We start from the raw sequence: 10,090 nt of genomic DNA on the forward strand, positions 1-10,090 counted from the left end.
CGGGTCCGGTTCTCCTGTTGCACAACTGCACGAGACGTCTGGGCAAGTCAAAGGAGGAACACTGCAACCTCCGGCTCCCCCTCTTTCTGACCCACGGGGAACCAAGCAATCTAAGAACACAGGGAGGATCACTAAGTGACGATTCTGGGTGGAGGGTATTAAATGTCAGGCCAGGAGCCCGGGACAACTACAACTGGGGCGCGCCTTTAGCGAGCAGGAAGGGGAGGGCCCAGCAGGGCGAGGGGGAGCCCCGGCGCGGGCTTGGGGCTGGGTCGGAAAAGCTGCCTCACGGGCACACTCGCCGGCCCCTCCGCTCCCTCCTCCCCCTCCTTACCAGAGTTCGCTGCCCGCCCCGAGCCTCCCTTCAGTCCCTGCTGAGCCTTCCCGGAGGCTGCGCCTGCAGCGGCCTCGCCATGTCCCAGCCGCGCCAGAAGCCCGCTGCCTCTCCGAGGCCTCGGCGCGCCGCGNAGGTGAGTGGCGCTCCTGTTCCAGCATTAGGGCTGGGCGACGCAGGGACCTGGTCCGGGAATCCTGGTTCGCCTTGGGCGTTGCCAGGCCTGCCCGACCTGCTCCTTATACGCCCCTTCTACTGCAGGGAAAGGGCTCGGGGTTCCAGTGCCTTCCCCGGGACTGGTGGAGAACGGTGGCTGGACATTCCTGGCCAGGGTCAGTTGGGCGTGGCGCCGGCCCGGTAGAGGGGCGCGCAGAAAAAAGTTGGCTTATGAGACACTGGTGAAATGATAACGGAGTGAAGGGACAATAAAATTCACTCAGGACCCTCCAAAGGGAGTGTGGTGGTTTCATCTGAAGGCAGGACCCTGTCTTCCCCGTGAAGTCCCGGTCGCAGGGCGTGGCTCCTGAAGAAATAACACCTCTTCCCTAACTAGCCCGAAGCCAAGTAGGGGGTGGGGCTAGACTGGTGGGGGCGGGACCCAACACCCCTCCCTCGGGGTACGCCCACCTGGCAGCTGCTGGGCCCGCCGAGCTCAGTGCCTGTCAGGTGCCAGCCAGGTTCCAGCCAGGCTGAGTGTGATCCGGAAGCCCCCAGCACCGCACCCCGAGCGCTCGCTGGGTAATCCGTGGTGCCGCTCGGAAAGAATAGGTTGTCGCCATGGCATTCGCAAGCTGGTGGTACAAGACGGTAAATAGAAGCGGCAGTGCCTGGGCTGGACTGGGAAGGGAGAGTGCTTACTTTACTTAGCTCTTGTGAGCATGCCAACGAAATATTATCCGAAGTTTGGGTGGGAAGGGGTGAGGATCGAGTGCAACCTGGTCTCAGACCTTTGGGTTAGGTTCGGGGAGAGGCTGGAGGCTCACCCTCCTGTGGTATGCGAGCAGGAGCGCAGCCGTGAGAGAGTCGGTGCGAGCAGATGCCCCAAGCTCAGCTAGGAGCTCACAAGTTGAAGGGAACAGGAGTTACTGCTGGAGGAATCCCGCCCCTGGAGGCGCATTCCTGGATGAACTCTGAGGCAGATCGCTAGAGAACCTAGGGTTGTTTTCGATCCTTAAGTAAGACACAATATTTGTAAAGAAAAGTTGTGTTGACAGTGCAATCTCAATCGCATAGAGAGGCGGGGTGGGGGGCGGGAGGACAGAAGAAAACCCAAAACACCGAGACATAGAAGCAAGTGATATCAAGATTGATGAGAGGAGGGGAAGAGAGATCCAGGGATTGCTGCTCTGTACTTACTTACCTTGGTGAGTGACAAACATGTTCCATTTGTGTAGTGCATTGAATGTGTCTACCTTACAGATTAAGTGTGATAGCCAGTCAAGCTGGCACTTGTAATGTTTTGAAACCTGGAAGCAAATTTTAACCTTAAATTGCTTTCCAAATCCACACGCGTGCGCGTGCGCGCGCACACACGTTTTGTTGACAGGGAGAGCCACAAAATATTTATGTTCCACTAATTTATGGTGAGAATTCCAACATATTAGGATACTTCCCTCTCAGCATGTGTATTGGGAGAAGCAAAGATGTAGTTTACCATGCATTCTTTGAAGCCAAAAAGCTCCTATTGGAACTCAAAGGATGTTACTTTTCAGGCAATGAGCATTTTATGAGCTTCTCTTCTGTGACAGGCAAGGTATTAGCCTCCAAATACACAGTGGAGAACAACACAGAGTTGTTCTTGTATGGTAATGATTTAACTTTTTTATCCTGTTTCCACGTCTGGAGGAGAGGAATGATATGCACTACATAAGGGTTGATGCCTAACCAGATTAATAAATCAAGATGTCATATACTTAAACTTTTACTGACAGAGAACTCAAATTTCTCTTGAGGTATTTCTTCATGAATATTTTCTATTATATTTCATGTGCATTTCAAAGGAAGCATTTTATTGATGTATTAGGGGCAAGTTTGTATTGAGTCAATATTTATTGTCCTAAGATTTTCATCGAAATGTACCAGGTAAATTATCTGCAAATATGGATGGTAGGTGTTCTGAGTTGGCATCAAACTTCTTCCAAACTCATGATTCTCTGAAAGAAATTATGCTGGGCTGCTTGGATGAAAATGGTTTAAACCTATTCCTTTAACACTTTTATGTTTAGACACAGTCTGACAGTTTTGCTAAGACTTCTCTTAGAATCCAGTTTAGGAGCTATTATAAAATACTGTTTTCTGGTAGAAATCTCCTAGAATCAGCAACAGACCTGTGACTGAGGTTTAACTTTTCCTAAGTTAGTTCTAATCGATACAAATATAGTATGAACTACACATGAAATTTTAAATTTTCTAGTAGCCAAGTTAACAAAAGCAAAAAGAAGCAGAGGTGAAATCAGTGGTAATAATATATTTTATGTTTAGTTAATATATTTAATATTTAGTTAATCCACTGTACTCCAGATGTTATTTTAACTTGCAGTCAATGTGCAAACCATTGAGATAGTTTAAATTCTCTTTTTCACATTAATTCTTCAAAATCCAGTGTGTATGTTACACGTACAGCACATCTCAGTGCACATCTGCCACATTTCAAATGGCTAGTGGCTATAATATTGTATAATAAAGCTCTATGCCATGGGTGTTTTTTTTTTTTTTTAATGGCATTGAATGAGTGATAACAGGCCATTTTGAGAATCAGTGAGGTTATGTATTATTTTCTCACAACAAAATACACAGATACAAAAATACAGTTATCTATATTGCTTGAAGGAATTCAGAGATTTTTCCAAAGGCCCACTCATAAATCCCCCAAAGGTTCATGAAGCCAATTTATAACATATGTACACATTGTACAATCTATTGTATGTAATATATATGCATTTTATACATGAAACACACGTGCATAATACATGTATAAAGAGATTTTATAGACATTTGGATAGACAGATAAAGGTATATAGGCAACTCTCCATATCCACATATTCGAACAACCACAGATCAAAAATATTTGAAAAAATTTGAACTTAATGTATACATTTTTCTTATCATTATTCCCTAAAAAATAGAGTAGTAAAACTACTTATATAGCCTTTATATTAGATTAATAGCATAAGAAATCGGGAGATAATCAAAAGTATATGAGAGGATTTTATAGGTAATTTTAAAATATTCTGCAATTTTATGTGAGGGACTTAAGCATCTGCAAATTTTGGTGTCTGAGGGAGTCCTGGTGGAACCTATACCCCACAGATACCAAGAGATGACTGTCTGTGTGTATGTGTGTGTGTGTGTGTGTACAACTCAGAATACTTTTGGTAAATTCTGTCTAAAGACATTAAAATATCTTTATTGGGATCCTTTAAATACTTGAAAAGATTGCAAATGAACTAACTTTCACACAAAATTTAGGGAAAAAAAAAACAATTAAAAGATGTACCTAAGATGGGTTTCTTTAATAACATTCTGCCTGTACAGCTAGTCTGTTATATTTCCACATAGAATACCCTCTATTGATCTTATCTTTGAAAGAATTTTGTGATAAAATATAAAATAAAATATAAAATAAACCCACAACATTTTTAAAAACTACATTTGAAGAACATCTGATGAGCACTGTAATGATCAAGCATGAAGAAGAGTAAATGTGACTTACATTAGTACTTACACCAGTACTAATCAGATTCCTGAGTCATAAGTTGATTCTATTAGCCTATGCTAATTAAAGGTGTTTCTTAGCCTAATTAGACCCATGGACTCAGTGACAGCATGGTCAAGGAACCTAGTTATTTATTATTGCAGTCAGTTTAAGAAGTTTGTCATAGGCCTTCCATGGCATGACAGACCATTTGGATGCAATTCAGTTTAGAAGTAAGGAAGGCAGAAGATAGAGTCTGCAAAAAGACCACAGACTTTAGGGCAGTGGGAATGCAGAGATAAAATAAAACTTTCCTTTTTTGGCTGGCAATCTCCAAATAGTTGCTTTCCATTGCACACCAGTCTTTTAAACCATCTGATAATATTGTTCTTTAATCAATGTTGATACTTCCTAGAAAGTTAATTATATTATGCAAGAGCTTCTTAAAGAGTGATGTAGCTCTCTGGGGGTGGAAACAGTGGGTGGTCATTTGAGATTCCAAAGTAGATAGGTGGGTAATTAATTCTGGGTAGCCTATCTCCTCATCTTTAAGCAGACCATCTTTATTTCTCTCTTGGGACATCTTTAAGATGGAAATATTATTAATGTAATATAAAAGTTCTGTTCCTCAAGTTGTCTCATTTTCTTTTTTATGAAAACTTGCATAGAAAGCTTTGCCATAAAGAAAAAAAATAAAAAGATAACAGATATCTTTTATTTAAGAAAATTGAAAAAACAGTTCCATTCAGTGAACACTACTTACAGAAGTCAGGTCCTCAGATGGACGAGTCAATTAACATAGAAGGAAAAATGGTCTACGGCTAGAGTTTCCTAAAAATGTGTGTAATTCAGTTTTACTATAGAAAACTCGTGAATCCAAGAGTGAAAAGCTGAAGGTCATAGATGTTCATGGTTGGTTGTTTGTTGTCTATACTATGTGTCAGGTTCTGTGCAGAGTACAATAGATATCCAGCAGATAGATCCTAAAAGCTAAACTGGCAGTTAAGTAATCAATGCTACCTCTAAAAACTGAACAAAAGAATATGTGCTTTTACAGTGCCATCTTTGCATGTTCACCAGAATTTTAATGTCCATCAGAATCTCCATATGTAATATGGAGGTGTGAGACTAATATAATACACTGTCATGAAATAAACACAATACTAAAATGTTAGGAGAAAGCATGCTTGGGTTTCAAATAGAGATTTCATTTATAGCCATGCAGTTAATCCTGAATACGTATCTTCTTTATATAGGTATTAAAAAGAAAGTTATTTCTTTAATGTTATAATTTAATAACATTTTTAGATGAATATAAAGGTATCATATATTAAAAACTTGACCTTTAATTTTCTTACATTTCTTTAACATTACATTCCCACAACACTGAGCTCATAGTGGTCCCTCAAATGAAACTGATTTATTTGAAAAACAAGCCCTATATTTCACATTAGCCCTTTTCATGAGTTTGGAATTTTCAATATTAAAACAGCTAGGATTTGTTTTGGGGACAAATACCATTAAGATAAATGGATCCTAAAATTTTTAAGACTTTTTCTTAGGAAAAATTTTACATATATACAGAATAAGAAGAATATAATGAGCTGCCCATATATAAATCAACTGAGACCAATAATCATCAATATTGTACCAATTTGATTTTTCTGTTCACACACACCATTGCAAAATATTTAAAATAATGGGAATTACAAATTTAAGTTTCATACCTATAACCAACTTGTTGTAGATCTCCCATGCAGTTCACTTTCTCTAGGGTAACATGAAGATGTAAGAATAATATAATAAACAGTCATGAGATAAACAAAATACTCAACAAAATCTTAGCAGGTTAACCTGTTTTCTTTGTACTTTAGGGTAAGTCAAAAACTAAATCCTTCTGCTATAATACTTATAGCCTAAGAAAATGAAACCTTTAAACCTTTCTTTACTTCTCCTCTTTATTTTACTGTCTCATATTCACCACAATCAGACTGATGCTGAGGAAAAAGAAGGGAATGGAAGAATGTTTATAGTATTTTAAAATGAACTATACATTGGGTCAGTCTCCTTTAACATTGGATCCTTTCATAAATACACCAGCCCCTGAGATAGGCACCATTAGTTCCATTTTGTCAGGAGAAACTGAAAGGTTAAATTATTTGCCCAAGCTCACATACCCTTCCAAATCCGTGTTCTTTCTGTCCTATTTGAGCATATCACAGTCAACTAAAAGACAAAAAAGACTGTGGCGAGTTGATTGCCCTGATAATAGAAGAGACTAGAAAACTCTCAGGAATGGGTAAGGCAACCCAGAGCTTAGAAATGACAGGACACTGCTGCTAACCCAAGGCTGGAGGGACTGAGGGAGGTTTAGGTCACCCTGCTTATAGTGGAACCACAACTGGCTTGGCCTGAAGAGAAGCCATGTGCTGGAGAGGCCCTTAGAGGCAAGAGAGGTGGAAATATCATCCCCAACACACAACCACCATCTCCCATTTCTCACTGACCCACTACCTACCAGTGCTCTCTTAGGCCAAACCCAGCTTGAGCCCATCCATTAAGAGAAAAGCAACCAGCAAAAATACCCTGAGACACCAGCAGAGTTGGGGTGGGACTGCATAGGGGAGAAAGCCACCTTAAGCAGGTAGGCCCAGGATCTGCTCCCAGGGAGACTGATCTGCAGCACAGGCAGCTATGTGTCTTGGCCTTGCTTGTTTGTCATATAATCTGGCCTTAACAAGTAGAATCCATATAAGAATAGATTTTTGCATGAAATACAATTTGCACATTTTCTCTTTAATTTCCAAGTCATTTTTCAGCCTTCTTTTTCATCTCCTTTACTAATCTAAATAGAGCCAGAGTACTTCTCAGTACTGTTTACAGGTTTATGAAAACACAGTTATTCAATCAAGAATTATTTGTAATGGTCAAACCATGTGTCTTGGGGAAAAAAAGAGCATAATTTACTTTATGGTTGAGGAAGAAAGATATACATGTAGGAAGTAGTTAGTGAACAAGAATGTATACAATAAAGTACTAATTTGTTTGTTTTACATAGAAAATAGAGACTGTTGTACAGATGTGAAGATATGATGCTTTACTAAAAGAGCTCAGAACTAGACAGGAAATCCTGATGTGAACATAGAGTATGGTGTTCCTTCACTGAGCAATCATGATTTACCCAAGAGAAGCCCAGAGCTGCAATCACCTGCCTGACCCTGCAAAACTCCCCATGGGGACTGACTTAGTTGGGTGGTTTGAGGAGTAGAACATTCTACTTCCACAAATCTCTCCTCAAAACCAGTAGTTCCTAATCCTGGCTGCTTATTACAGTCAGCTGGGGAATTATAGAAAAATATGTCCATTTCCAGGCCTCTCCTAGGTCAAATTAAAGCTCAACCCCTACTCTGTGGCTTGACTCTGCTTGTGACTAGAGGATGGGACTCAACACTAACTTGACTGGAAGGTTTTCTGTCCCCATGAGGTCCTTGGAATCAAGCCTTTCTCAGTATATATGGCAGCAGAGTGAGAGCTGATCTATGTGCACTAGGAAGACTCTAGAAGTTACTAAGATAACATTTTTATTGCTTCATGAGTTTGCCACAGCTGTCCCTGAACATGCAAATATTGATCTTAATGGCCTTATCTCCAAGTTGAAGAAGGATGATTTTAAAAACAACTTTATTCAAATGTAACTCACAGCCCATTCCCTGCACCCATCCAAGTGTATGATACTATGTGTGTGTGTGAGTGTGTGTGTGTGTGTGTGTGTGTGTAGTGTATTTACTGGGCAGTGCAATCATCACCACAATTTTATTTTAGAATGTTTCTGTATCCTTCAAAAGAAAATTTGTACTTTTTTTCCCCAATTTCAGAAGAACAGTAGCATTTCACTCTTTTCACATCCTGACTTAGAATTACAAGAGGTCTTTCTGTCTTCTTTCTTCTCTTACAGGTTTAGAAATTAGTTTGATTTTATCCTGTTTTGTGTGACATGCTATGTGTGTATCTGGATAATAATAGGTATGATGCCCAAATTCTCCAAAACTGAAGCCCAACACTAGCAGATGTCCCTAACTGGGTGAGAGGTGAGGCTTCAAGCCTTGTTACTCCTAGTTCTTATTGATTTCTCCACAGTTTTATGGGTTTGCTGTGGCAGAAAATTTTAAGCATATAAATGTCATCTCCTAGAATGAGGCCAGAGGACAGCTCTCCTTGCTGATGTCAGCGGTTTAAAAAAAAAAAAAAACAAGAAGAACTATTTCTTCTCAATGATCTTTGCCCCCTACCTCTGAACTCCTATAATACATACCGCCCAGTTCTTCATCTCAACACCATATGGCTTCCTGTCTTCTGAGCTCATATCCTCCCAGTGAAGTTCTTCACTGCTTTAGGACTAGCACCCTGTACAAATACCCTGGCTTTGGTCTTTTCTCCAGCTGCTAATACATTGTAGGACAGAATTAATAAGTATTGTGTGTTTGATTAATCTTATACAACAAATCAGTTTTAGAATAGGAAGTTTTTCTTATTTTGCTGTTTATTGTTCTTGTTTATTTTGTTTTCATTTTAGAGTACAAGATTGCTCTAAGACTTTCTTGAGCTAGCTTTTAGCTAGATATAGAGTAATATAATCTCAGGATTATAGTGATTATAGTAAACTATAATCCTGAATGGGTCAACCAAGCAGGACATCACCTTTCAGTCCTTAGTTTATTTATCCATAGAATGAGGTAATACAGTGTAGTGCACAGAGTTGCTGTGGAGAGCCAAGGAGATCAAACAGAAAAATGCCCCACACTGTTGGTAGTTTCTTTTCTCTCATGACATTCATTAGCTTCATGGTTCAGTCTCTTTTCCAGTCTATACCGCTTTCCTGCTGCATGTTTCTTTTACTTCTCCCCACCTACCAGCTACATGTGGGTAGTGTCATGTAAGCAGTTTTCTGTCTTCTTTCTTAGGAAGATTTACCGCAGGTTCCTGGACTGGATCAATTTACATACCTCTTTCTCAAGCGTTTCATTCCACCACCTAAATTTTGTGAATAACGACCTGTTATTCCATGAATTAAAAAACAAAACAAAACAAAACAAAACCTGGGCACTTTGAATCTCTCGATGAAAAGACTTAATTCATTTCGTATCATTAACAAACTGCTGAATACGGAATAAGCCCCAAGAAATGGTCAGGGCAATGGATACTATATAAAGTTGATATTTACTAGAAATTGAATGTTAATAAGGAATTCTTGTTAGTTGTCATAGTGTAATAATAATATTAGGTTTGTGTGGGGAAATGTGCTCAATTTAAGAAAATCCTTAACCTTTGAAACATTTAGCATTCAAGTATCAGGTTATCTGCAATTTACTTTTAAATTCAATTTACTTTTAAATACAGATGTTTAGACTGTGTGTGTGTGTGTGTGTGTGTATAAAATCGTGAAATATAGCAACAATATTAATAGTTGAATATAGCTGGTGGGAATATGGGTATTCATTATATTATTATTTCTACTGTTCTGTATGCTTGAAATTTTTTTAAATAAAAAGCTGGGTTCAAAACAAAACAAAACAAAACTCGGAAAAAGTAATCCATGACATTTGAAAAAAGAGTTGCTACTTGATCTATAAATGATTTTCATTTATCATTATAGTTTCATGTATTTAAAAAAGTTCAACAAATGGTGCTGGGAAAACTGGAAATCCATATGTAGTAGATTGAAATTGAACCTCAATATCTCATCCTGAACAAAACTTAGCTCAAAATGGTTCAAGGACCTAAGCATTAGACCAGAGACCCTGTGCTCACTAGATGAAAAAGTAGGCCCAACTCTCCCTCATGTCAGCTCAGGAACAGACTTCTTTAATAAGACTCCTAAAGTACAAGAAGCAAAATCAAGATTCAATAGATGGGATGGCATTACACTAAAAAGCTTCTTTACAGGAAAGGAAACAATCAATAACATGAACAGAGAACCTGCAGAATGGGAGAAAATCTTTACCACTTTCACCTTAGAGCATTAGTCAAAGAACTAAAAAAAAAAAAAAAAAAAAAAAAAGAAA

The 10,090-nt window shown here is 39.3% G+C and overlaps 1 protein-coding gene across 10 annotated transcripts in view; it reads left to right on the forward strand.

The window, feature by feature from the left end:
- Positions 1 to 985: 985 nt before the first annotated feature.
- Positions 986 to 10,090, forward strand: part of Cast (calpastatin) — a 109,965-nt gene continuing 100,860 nt past the window's right edge. For 5 of the 10 annotated variants that reach the window (XM_048811465.1, XM_048811472.1, XM_048811467.1 and 2 more), the window contains exon 1: positions 986 to 1,141. In XM_048811465.1, the coding sequence (XP_048667422.1) occupies positions 1,112 to 1,141 (30 nt within the window). In that variant the 5' untranslated portion in view covers positions 986 to 1,111. The remainder of the gene's footprint in view (positions 1,142 to 10,090) is intronic. The other 5 variants (XM_048811464.1, XM_048811471.1, XM_048811469.1 and 2 more) reach the window with 1 other exon arrangement.

Source organism: Marmota marmota, unplaced genomic scaffold (assembly GCF_001458135.2).
Source record: "Marmota marmota marmota unplaced genomic scaffold, marMar, whole genome shotgun sequence".
NCBI lineage: Eukaryota > Metazoa > Chordata > Mammalia > Rodentia > Sciuridae > Marmota > Marmota marmota.